The sequence below is a fragment of the Hyla sarda genome, chromosome 2, assembly GCF_029499605.1.
Source record: "Hyla sarda isolate aHylSar1 chromosome 2, aHylSar1.hap1, whole genome shotgun sequence".
Taxonomy (NCBI): Eukaryota; Metazoa; Chordata; class Amphibia; order Anura; family Hylidae; genus Hyla; species Hyla sarda.
Genome location: NC_079190.1, coordinates 13,223,249 through 13,235,818, shown reverse-complemented (window position 1 = coordinate 13,235,818; position 12,570 = coordinate 13,223,249). Strand labels below are relative to the sequence as shown.

General features: G+C 47.7%; 1 protein-coding gene across 3 annotated transcripts in view; it reads right to left on the bottom strand.

The window, feature by feature from the left end:
* WNT11 (Wnt family member 11) overlaps positions 1 to 12,570 on the bottom strand; it is a 107,501-nt gene that overhangs the window by 39,685 nt on the left and 55,246 nt on the right. For all 3 annotated transcript variants that reach the window (XM_056561180.1, XM_056561179.1, XM_056561181.1), the window contains one exon: positions 10,454 to 10,689. In XM_056561180.1, the coding sequence (XP_056417155.1) occupies positions 10,454 to 10,689 (236 nt within the window). The remainder of the gene's footprint in view (positions 1 to 10,453; positions 10,690 to 12,570) is intronic.

The window sequence follows — 12,570 nt, the reverse complement described above, 5'->3', positions numbered from 1 at the left end:
CGTACTGTATAATAGTCCTCTATGGGAACTTAAAAAGTTTAAACTAAAATTTAAAAAATTCAATTATTTTAAAATCCCTTCTATTATAAAATAAAATCGCCCTTCTTTTTCCATTTTACAAAAAAAAAAGCATAATAAACATATCGCCACATACATAATTATTCAAACTATATTAAAATTTAAAGTTAATGATCCTGAAAGGTGAACATAAAAAATTACGAAGCACCAAAAATGCAGTTTTTTGGTCACATCTTATATCAGAAACAAAAATTTATAAAAATTGATCAAGACCTATCAAAACAAAAATGGCACCGAAAAAAAACTTCAGATCACGGCGCAAAAATTACCCTTATTCAGCTCCGTATATCGAGTTGTAGGGGTCAAAGTAGGAAAATTTTAGGCATACTGATTTTGTAAATAAAATTTTTGACAGTACAATAATAGAAAAACGACATAAATATGGCATCAGTTTAATTGTACTGACCCACAGAATATATTTAAAATTTTAATTTATTTTTTCCGGAAACTGTCTCAATGTTTTGTTTCTATGTAGACACTAGTGCCCATGTGTGTGGTATTCTGTTAGTCTGTGTTCCAGATACAATAAAAAAAATATATTTTTTTTGGGGGGGGGGGGAGAAACTGGTGTTTCCTGTGGAAACTGGGTATGACTCAGGTTTTACAAGTGTTCCCATAATGACACATTTTACCCCGTCCGGCCTCCGCCTGTCACTGCTGCTGTTCCTAGACAATCGCTAACATGACTGATGGGATCACTTGCTTGTTGTCAAAACAGAGATGTCTACGCGGCCTCCCTCTCATCTGATGACACGGCTTCCATGTTCCCATTCAGGATTCACTTGACTTGTTTTGCTGATCGTGGTGTGGGGGCAATTGTCCCCTGGGGATATTATTGATCGGAGGGGAAAAAAAAGACCAGTGGCTCCCGGTTCCCAGTAGTGGATCTGTTAGGATATGTGCCTGAGAGCATCTTACGTGTAGTCATGTGTGGTCTCCCGACCAAGAAAGCCCAATGATGAGTGAGATGCACACTTATCCTAATTCCTAACCCCAATCTACTTGTCATTTAGCAGGTGAACATACATCTTCTAGTAGGTATGCACCCCCTATTGGTCACAGAAGAAGACACCATTAGCACATGGTAGATGGGGGACTAAAAATGTTGGCATTAGGGACAAGGAGCCTGGAGTTACATCTCTGCACCTCGCATGATCTTGTTCAATTTTATAATCCTCCCAGTTCACTGTCCCCGTCATGATAAACCACCCCCTGCCTTTATTTTTTATTATTTTTTCGTTTTCTACCTTGATATTGCTCTGTACTTTCTGCTCAGTCTCAGTCAGATCCACAGACTGGGAAGGGGCATCCCCCAGCAGGCGTGACATCATCTGAAGCCATACAGGGGAGAACTTCCTCCCCCACTCTGCTACACATAACCCAGAGCAGTTCAGTGTGAGATGAGCTATGATTGGCTAAGGCTGCACCCCCCCCCCCTCAGCACTTGAGGGGTTTGGACTTGTGCCAGGCCAGCAGGAGTCCAAAGTCTGTGCAAGAGATGGGGGGGGGGGGGAATGTGCTCTGGACAAGTAGGGAGACACCTAGTGGCAGCTTTTTTAAACACAAATAAAACATAGAAAACTTAATTTTATCCCCTATCCAAAGACATCTTAACCCCTATCCAAAGGACCCCCGCAATATAGCATGTGGCACCCACCTGTTTCTGCTCCGGAAGCGCTGGAGGGTCTGGGTCCTGTCACGCCCCCTCCCATAGACTTGCATTGAGGGGTCTGGGCGTGACATCACACGGGGGCGGAGTCGTGAGGTCACGAACTTCTGTTCCCGTTGGTCGGGACCCAGACCCTCCAGCGCTACCAGAGCAGAACCAGGTGGGTGCCGCATGCTATATTGTGGGAGTTCCCAGCGGTGGGACCCCCGCGATCAGACATCTTATCCTCTATCCTTTGGATAGGGGATAAGATGTCTAAGGGTGGAGTATCCCTTTAAACAAAGTACATTAGAAAGATTTTTCATATATCATAAGGAGTGCAATAGCAAAAATTAGTTTTAAGGAGAGTGCCCATTTCTGTGTGATCTTTCTGTCAAAAGAGGCCTGGTATAGCACCCTACACATAAGAGAATTGGCCGATCCTGCCGAAATTGGCAAATTCACAGTCTACAGTAGACCTATGACCTCCAGCCTATGGCTCTTCAGCTGCAACTTCCAATAGACCCCAACAGCCTCTAGTTGTTAAAGGGGTTATCCAGAAAAAAAATGTTTTTATATATCAACTGGCTCCAGAAAGTTAAACAGTTTTGTAAATTACTTCTATTAAAAAATCTTAATCCTTTCAGTACTTATGAGCTGCTGAAGTTGAGTTGTTCTTTTCTGTCTAAGTGCTCTCTGATGACACCTGTCTCCAGAACTGTCCAGAGTAGAAGCAAATCCCCATAGCAAACCTCTTCTACTCTGTGCAGTTCCCGAGACAAGCAGAGATGTCAGCAGAGAGAGAACTGTTGCCAGACAGAAAAGAACAACTCAACTTCAGCAGCTGATAATTATTGGAAGGATTAAGATTTCTTTAATAGAAGTAATTTACAAATCTGTTTAACTTTCTGGAGCCAGTTGATATTAAAAAAAAAAAATAGATTTTCCTGGAATACCCCTTTAAGGAGGCATTGACTGGAGAAGACTTCAGTAGACAGTCCACCAAGATGGCGATGTTCCCCTATGTATACCCTTAATGTACTGCCGAAATCTCAATAGAAAAGTGCAAGCCAAGTCAATCAAAACCATGTTGTTGTTACGCCGAGCGCTCCGGGTCCCCGCTCCTCCCCAGAGCGCTCGCTTCACTCCCTCCGCTGCAGCGCTCCGGTCACGTCCTCTGACCCGGGGCGCTGCGATCCCGCTGCCAGCCGGGATGCGATTCGCGATGCGGGTAGCGCCCGCTCGCGATGCGCACCCCGGCTCCCCTACCTGACTCGCTCCCCGTCTGTTCTGTCCCGGCGCGCGCGGCCCCGCTCCCTAGGGCGCGCGCGCGCCGGGTCTCTGCGATTTAAAGGGCCACTGCGCCGCTGATTGGCGCAGTGGTTCCAATTAGGGTTTTCACCTGTGCACTTCCCTATATTACCTCACTTCCCTTGCACTCCCTTGCCGGATCTTGTTGCCTTAGTGCCAGTGAAAGCGTTCCTTGTGTGTTCCTTGCCTGTGTTTCCAGACCTTCTGCCGTTGCCCCTGACTACGATCCTTGCTGCCTGCCCCGACCTTCTGCTACGTCCGACCTTGCTTCTGCCTACTCCCTTGTACCGCGCCTATCTTCAGCAGCCAGAGAGGTGAGCCGTTGCTAGTGGATACGACCTGGTCACTACCGCCGCAGCAAGACCATCCCGCTTTGCGGCGGGCTCTGGTGAAAACCAGTAGTGGCTTAGAACCGGTCCACTAGCACGGTCCACGCCAATCCCTCTCTGGCACAGAGGGTCCACTACCTGCCAGCCGGCATCGTGACAGTAGATCCGGCCATGGATCCCGCTGAAGTTCCTCTGCCAGTTGTCGCTGACCTCACCACGGTGGTCGCCCAGCAGTCACAACAGATAGCGCAACAAGGCCAACAGCTGTCTCAACTGACCGTTATGCTACAACAGTTGCTACCACAGCTTCAGCAGTCATCTCCTCCGCCAGCTCCTGCACCTCCTCCGCAGCGAGTGGCCGCTCCTGGGATACGCTTATCCTTGCCGGATAAATTTGATGGGGACTCTAAGTTTTGCCGTGGCTTTCTTTCCCAATGTTCCCTGCATCTGGAGATGATGTCGGACCTGTTTCCCACTGAAAGGTCTAAGGTGGCTTTCGTAGTCAGTCTTCTGTCCGGAAAAGCCCTGTCATGGGCCACACCGCTCTGGGACCGCAATGACCCCGTCACTGCCTCTGTACACTCCTTCTTCTCGGAAATCCGAAGTGTCTTTGAGGAACCTGCCCGAGCCTCTTCTGCTGAGACTGCCCTGTTGAACCTGGTCCAGGGTAATTCTTCCGTTGGCGAGTATGCCGTACAATTCCGTACACTTGCTTCAGAATTGTCCTGGAATAATGAGGCCCTCTGCGCGACCTTCAAAAAAGGCCTATCCAGCAACATTAAAGATGTTCTGGCCGCACGAGAAATTCCTGCTAATCTACATGAACTTATTCACCTAGCCACTCGCATTGACATGCGTTTTTCTGAAAGGCGTCAGGAACTCCGCCAAGATATGGACTCTGTTCGCACGAGGCGTTTCGTCTCCTCGGCTCCTCTCTCCTCTGGTCCCCTGCAATCTGTTCCTGTGCCTCCCGCCGTGGAGGCTATGCAGGTCGACCGGTCTCGCCTGACACCTCAAGAGAGGACACGACGCCGTATGGAGAACCTCTGCCTGTACTGTGCTAGTACCGAACACTTCCTGAGGGATTGTCCTATCCGTCCTCCCCGCCTGGAAAGACGTACGCTGACTCCGCACAAAGGTGAGACAGTCCTTGATGTCTACTCTGCTTCTCCACGTCTTACTGTGCCAGTGCGGATGTCTGCCTCTGCCTTCTCCTTCTCTACAGTGGCCTTCTTGGACTCTGGATCTGCAGGAAATTTTATTTTGGCCTCTCTCGTCAACAGGTTCAACATCCCGGTGACCAGTCTCGCCAGACCCCTCTACATCAATTGTGTAAATAATGAAAGATTGGACTGTACCATACGTTTCCGCACGGAGCCCCTTCTTATGAGCATCGGATCTCATCATGAGAGGATTGAACTTTTGGTCCTCCCCAATTGCACCTCGGAAATTCTCCTTGGACTTCCCTGGCTTCAACTTCATTCCCCAACCCTGGATTGGTCCACTGGGGAGATCAAGAGTTGGGGGTCCTCTTGTTCCAAGAACTGTCTAAAACCGGTTCCCAGTAACCCTTGCCGTAACTCTGTGGTTCCTCCAGTAACCGGTCTCCCTAAGGCCTATATGGACTTCGCGGATGTTTTCTGCAAAAAACAAGCTGAGACTCTACCTCCTCACAGGCCTTATGATTGCCCTATCGACCTCCTCCCGGGTACTACTCCACCCCGGGGCAGAATTTATCCTCTCTCTGCCCCAGAGACTCTTGCCATGTCCGAATACGTCCAGGAGAATCTAAAAAAGGGCTTTATCCGTAAATCCTCCTCTCCTGCCGGAGCCGGATTTTTCTTTGTGTCCAAAAAAGATGGCTCCCTACGTCCTTGCATTGACTACCGCGGTCTTAATAAAATCACGGTTAAGAACCGCTACCCCTTACCCCTCATCTCTGAACTCTTTGATCGCCTCCAAGGTGCCCACATCTTCACTAAATTGGACTTAAGAGGCGCCTATAACCTCATCCGCATCAGAGAGGGGGACGAGTGGAAAACGGCATTTAACACCAGAGATGGACACTTTGAGTATCTGGTCATGCCCTTTGGACTGTGCAATGCCCCTGCCGTCTTCCAAGACTTTGTCAATGAAATTTTTCGTGATCTGTTATACTCCTGTGTTGTTGTATATCTGGACGATATCCTAATTTTTTCTGCCAATCTAGAAGAACACCGCCAGCATGTCCGTATGGTTCTTCAGAGACTTCGTGACAACCAACTCTATGCCAAAATTGAGAAATGTCTGTTTGAATGCCAATCTCTTCCTTTTCTAGGATATTTGGTCTCTGGCCAGGGACTACAGATGGATCCAGACAAACTCTCTGCCGTCTTAGATTGGCCACGCCCCTCCGGACTCCGTGCTATCCAACGCTTTTTGGGGTTCGCCAATTATTACAGGCAATTTATTCCACATTTTTCTACCATTGTGGCTCCTATCGTGGCTTTAACCAAAAAAAATGCTGATCCCAAGTCCTGGCCTCCTCAAGCAGAAGACTCCTTTAAACGACTCAAGTCTGCCTTTTCTTCGGCTCCCGTGCTCTCCAGACCTGACCCTTCCAAACCCTTCCTATTGGAGGTTGATGCCTCCTCAGTGGGAGCTGGAGCTGTTCTTCTACAAAAAAATTCTTCCGGGCATGCTGTCACTTGTGGTTTTTTCTCTAGGACCTTCTCTCCAGCGGAGAGGAACTACTCCATCGGGGATCGAGAGCTTCTAGCCATTAAATTAGCACTTGAGGAATGGAGGCATCTGCTGGAGGGATCAAGATTTCCTGTTATTATCTACACCGACCACAAGAACCTCTCCTACCTCCAGTCTGCCCAACGGCTGAATCCTCGCCAGGCCCGGTGGTCTCTGTTCTTTGCCCGATTTAATTTTGAGATTCACTTTCGTCCTGCCGATAAGAACATTAGGGCCGATGCTCTCTCTCGTTCCTCGGATGCCTCAGAAGTTGATCTCCCTCCGCAACACATCATTCCACCTGACTGCCTGATCTCCACTTCTCCTGCCTCCATCAGGCAGACTCCTCCAGGAAAGACCTTTGTTTCTCCACGCCAACGCCTCGGAATCCTCAAATGGGGTCACTCCTCCCATCTCGCAGGTCATGCGGGCATCAAGAAATCTGTGCAACTCATCTCCCGCTTCTATTGGTGGCCGACTCTGGAGACGGATGTTGGGGACTTTGTGCGAGCCTGCACTATCTGTGCCCGGGATAAGACTCCTCGCCAGAAGCCCGCTGGTTTTCTTCATCCTCTGCCTGTCCCCGAACAGCCTTGGTCTCTGATTGGTATGGATTTTATTACTGATTTACCCCCTTCCCGTGGCAACACCGTTATTTGGGTGGTCGTTGATCGATTCTCCAAAATGGCACATTTCATCCCTCTTCCTGGTCTTCCTTCTGCGCCTCAGTTGGCTAAACAATTTTTTGTACACATTTTTCGTCTTCACGGGTTGCCTACGCAGATTGTCTCGGATAGAGGGGTCCAATTCGTGTCTAAATTCTGGAGGGCTCTCTGTAAACAACTCAAGATTAAATTAAATTTTTCCTCTGCATATCATCCCCAGTCCAATGGACAAGTAGAAAGAATTAACCAGATCCTGGGTGATTATTTGCGACATTTTGTTTCCTCCCGCCAGGATGACTGGGCAGATCTCCTTCCATGGGCCGAATTCTCGTATAACTTCAGGGTCTCTGAATCTTCCTCCAAATCCCCATTTTTCGTGGTGTACGGCCGTCACCCTCTTCCCCCCCTCCCTACCCCCTTGCCCTCTGGTCTGCCCGCTGTGGATGAAATTTCTCGTGACCTTTCCATTATATGGAGAGAGACCCAAAATTCTCTCTTACAGGCTTCTTCACGCATGAAGAGGTTCGCGGATAAGAAAAGAAGAGCTCCCCCCGTTTTTTCCCCTGGAGACAAGGTATGGCTCTCCGCTAAATATGTCCGCTTCCGTGTCCCTAGCTACAAGTTGGGACCACGCTATCTTGGTCCTTTCAAAATTTTGTGTCAAATTAATCCTGTCTCTTATAAACTTCTTCTTCCTCCTTCTCTTCGTATCCCTAATGCCTTTCACGTCTCTCTTCTCAAACCACTCATCCTCAACCGTTTTTCTCCCAAATCTGTTCCTCCCACTCCTGTTTCCGGCTCCTCGGACGTCTTCTCGGTCAAGGAAATTTTGGCTGCCAAAAAGGTCAGAGGGAAAAATTTTTTTTTAGTAGACTGGGAGGGTTGTGGTCCTGAAGAGAGATCCTGGGAACCTGAGGACAACATCCTTGACAAAAGTCTGCTCCTCAGGTTCTCAGGCTCCAAGAAGAGGGGGAGACCCAAGGGGGGGGGTACTGTTACGCCGAGCGCTCCGGGTCCCCGCTCCTCCCCAGAGCGCTCGCTTCACTCCCTCCGCTGCAGCGCTCCGGTCACGTCCTCTGACCCGGGGCGCTGCGATCCCGCTGCCAGCCGGGATGCGATTCGCGATGCGGGTAGCGCCCGCTCGCGATGCGCACCCCGGCTCCCCTACCTGACTCGCTCCCCGTCTGTTCTGTCCCGGCGCGCGCGGCCCCGCTCCCTAGGGCGCGCGCGCGCCGGGTCTCTGCGATTTAAAGGGCCACTGCGCCGCTGATTGGCGCAGTGGTTCCAATTAGGGTTTTCACCTGTGCACTTCCCTATATTACCTCACTTCCCTTGCACTCCCTTGCCGGATCTTGTTGCCTTAGTGCCAGTGAAAGCGTTCCTTGTGTGTTCCTTGCCTGTGTTTCCAGACCTTCTGCCGTTGCCCCTGACTACGATCCTTGCTGCCTGCCCCGACCTTCTGCTACGTCCGACCTTGCTTCTGCCTACTCCCTTGTACCGCGCCTATCTTCAGCAGCCAGAGAGGTGAGCCGTTGCTAGTGGATACGACCTGGTCACTACCGCCGCAGCAAGACCATCCCGCTTTGCGGCGGGCTCTGGTGAAAACCAGTAGTGGCTTAGAACCGGTCCACTAGCACGGTCCACGCCAATCCCTCTCTGGCACAGAGGGTCCACTACCTGCCAGCCGGCATCGTGACAGTTGTACATGGAAAGGCCCCAAAGAAAATTGCTGGTTTGTGTGTAAGATCTGAGGAAGGGGCTAAGTTAGGCACCGAAATGCGTCATCGCATGTTTTATGGTTGCAATTAAAATAGAAATGCATAAAATAGAAAAATAAAGGGGGACTCCAGCTTGTAAAAACATATCTCATATCCAGAGGCTAGGGCATAAGTGTCTTCTGATCGCTGGGACCCACCACAATGTCCAGAACGGGGTCAGACACACTTCCCTGAGCCCTCCAGCCTCCAGCTTCTGAGATTAAAGGGGTTATCCAGCCAAAGAGCAGCACCAGCATTCCATGAGGAGCTGCGCCTCCAGTTTCGGAAAGCTTTTTGCTTCTGAGACTGGAGAAGTGACGCCATGCCCCTCGTGATGTGACGCCACGTCCCTTCCATTCATGTCTATGGGAGGGGGCGTGACGGCCGTCACGCCCCCTCCCATACACATGAAAGGAGGGGGTGTGGTGTCACATCTCCAGTCCCAGAAGCAAAGAGCTTTCCGAGACTGGAGGCGCAGCTATCCCCCATGGAATGCTGGGGCTGCTCTTTGGCCGGATAACCCCTTTAACTGGTCTCGGCAGTGAAAGTGACTGACTAAGCGGCCCGTCACTGCCGAGACCAGTTCGTCTCAGTAGGTGGGGTACTGAACGTTCAGCGACTCGGACCCCATTATAAAGATGGCAGGGGGTCCCAGTTGACAGACCCCTAGTGATCAAACACTTATCCCCTAGTCTGTGGACAGGGGATACTTTTTGGAGTTCCCATTTAAGGTCTACATTTTCTGGTGCAGGTTGTGTTTCTTACTCTAGGGAGCGCCCTGTTTGGTCTCTTTTTGACCAGTCTGTCCTTCCCTACAGAAGAATTTGCTGACTGAATACTATGGCCGGAGCCTGCTGAGTGTGGGAGGTGGTGGCCCGGACTGGTTTTCTTCGCTTTTACAGAAAAACAAGGGTCTGGTTACACGTAGTTGGTTGGCGAGATCTAATACATCTGCTGACTGGCACTGGAGATCATGCTGTGACTTCCTGCTGTGAGAGGGGGTGAGGGAGCCGCTTCATTCAGCATTTGAGCATAGGGCTCTTGATATGAATAGACTTTTAGTACATACGAATGCAATTGGAAAACATAATTTTTTTTTTAAATCATCTGGTGCCAGAAAGTGACACAGATTTGTAAATTACTTCTATTTTAAAAAATCTTAATCCTTCCAGTACTTATCAGCTGCTGTATGCTGCACAGGAAGTTCTTTTTTTTTTATTATTTCCTTTCTGTCTGACACATCTGTCCATTATAGGAACTGTCCAGAGCAGGAGCAAATCCCCATAACAAACCTCTCCTGCTCTGAACAGTTCCTGAGACACACAGAGGTGTCTGCAGAGAGCACTGTGGTCAGACAGAAAAGAACTATACAACTTCCTCTGTAGTATACAGCAGCTGATAAGTACTGGAAGGATTAAGATTTTTAAATAGAAGTAATTTACAAACCTGTTTAAACTTTTTTTTTTGCCGGAAAGTTAAACAGATTTGTAAATTACTTCTATTAAAAAATCTTAATCCTTCCAGTACTTATTAGCTGCTGAATACTATAGAGGAAATTATTTTCTTTTTGGAACACAGAGCTCTCTGCTGACATCACGAGCACAGTGCTCTCTGCTGACATCTCTGTCCATTTCAGGAACTGTCCAGAGCTGCATATGTTTGCTATGGGGATTTTCTCCTACTCTGGACAGTTCCTAAAATGGACATAGATATCAGCAGAGAGCACTGTGGTCATGATGTAGGAGAGAGCTCTGTGTTCCAAAAAGAAAAGAATTTCCTCTGTAGTATTCAGCAGCCAATAAGTACTGGAAGGATTAAGATTTTTTAATAGAAGTAATTTATAAATCTGTTTAACTTTCTGGCACCAGTTGATTTAAAAAAAATTATTTTCCAGTGGAGTACCCCTTTAAGGCGTTAGATCTTTACATTGGCGCAGGCACTTACCTCTTTCCAAATCCTGGTTGAAGTTTGGTGCCAGCTCTATGGACGAGCAGTTCCACCTCATGTCGGAGAAAGCTTTAATGCAGGTCTTCTTCACCTCTTTGGCCGCCTGGATGATGGTCTGCATGAGCTCCAGGTTACTTCTGCAGAGCTGCATCTGGGAGGAGACCAGACCGTCCAGCTGCTTACAGTGCTGCGTCTGATTCAGGGCCAGGGACGTAGAGGTCTTTGACAATGCTCTGCGAGAGAGGAACACAGAGAAGTTATCACCACAATACATTATACATACTGTGTGAGGTTCTGCAGCAGCTGGGGGGGTGTATTATTATGTGCTGCTGCAGCTGATGTATGTATTATAAAGTTCTGCAGCAGCTGAGGTGTGTATTATTATGTGCTGCTGCAGCTGAGGTATGTATTATAATGATCTGCAGCAGCTGAGGTGTGTATTATAAAGTTCTGCAGCAGCTGGGGGTGTGTATTATTATGTGCTGCTGCAGCTGAGGTATGTATTATAATGATCTGCTGCAGCTGAGGTATGTATTATAATGATCTGCAGCAGCTGAGGTGTGTATTATAAAGTTCTGCAGCAGCTGGGGGGGTGTATTATTATGTGCTGCTGCAGCTGAGGTATGTATTATAATGATCTGCAGCAGCTGAGGTATGTATTATAATGATCTGCAGCAGCTGAGGTGTGTATTATAAAGTTCTGCAGCAGCTGAGGTGTGTTGTATAAAGTTCTGCAGCAGCTGAGGTGTGTTGTATAAAGTTCTGCAGCAGCTGAGGTGTGTTGTATAAAGTTCTGCAGCAGCTGAGGTATGTATTATAAAGTTCTGCAGCAGCTGAGGTGTGTTGTATAAAGTTCTGCCGCAGGTGAGGTGTGTATTTTGCTGTTCTGCAGCAGCTGAATATGTATTATGATTTTCTGCAGCAGCAAAGGTGTGTATTATGAGGTTCTACAGCAGCTGAGGTATGTGTGTGAGGTTTTGCAGCACCTGTGATATGTAATTTGCGGTTATGTAGCAACTGAGGTAAGTATTATTATGTGCAGCAGAAGCTGAGGTGTGTGTTATGATTTTCTGCAGCACCTGTGATACATATAATGATGTTCTGCAGCAGATTAAGTATATATAATGAGGTTCTACAGCAGCTGAGGTGTGTGTTTTTATGTTCTGCAGCACCTGTGATACATATAATGATGTTCTGCAGCAGATTAAGTGTATATAATGATGTTCTGCAGCAGCTGAGGTGTGTATTATGATGTTCTGCAGCACCTATGATACATATAATGATGTTCTGCAGCAGATTAAGTGTATATAATGATGTTCTGCAGCAGCTGAGGTGTGTATTATGATGTTCTGCAGCACCTATGATACATATAATGATGTTCTGCAGCAGCTGAGGTGTGTGTTTTGATGTTCTGCAGCACCTGTGATACATATAATGATGTTCTGCAGCAGATTAAGTATATATAATGAGGTTCTACAGCAGCCGAGGTGTGTGTTTTGATGTTCTGCAGCACCTGTGATACATATAATGATGTTCTGCAGCAGATTAAGTGTATATAATGATGTTCTGCAGCAGCTGAGGTGTGTATTATGATGTTCTGCAGCACCTATGATACATATAATGATGTTCTGCAGCAGATTAAGTGTATATAATGATGTTCTGCAGCAGCTGAGGTGTGTATTATGATGTTCTGCAGCACCTATGATACATATAATGATGTTCTGCAGCAGATTAAGTGTATATAATGAGGTTCTGCAGCAGCTGAGGTGTGTATTATAAAGTTATGCAGCACTTGAGGTGTGTATTATGATGTTCTGCAGCACCTATGATACATATAATGATGTTCTGCAGCAGATTAAGTGTATATAATGATGTTCTGCAGCAGCTGAGGTGTGTATTATGATGTTCTGCAGCACCTATGATACATATAATGATGTTCTGCAGCAGATTAAGTGTATATAATGAGGTTCTACAGCAGCTGAGGTGTGTATTATGAGGTTCTCCAATGGCTGTCATGTGTATTATGTTCTGCAGCGGCTGAGGTATGTATTATGAGGTTCTGCAGCTACTGAGATAGGTATTATAAGGGCACACAGATGGCTTCATCTTTCACT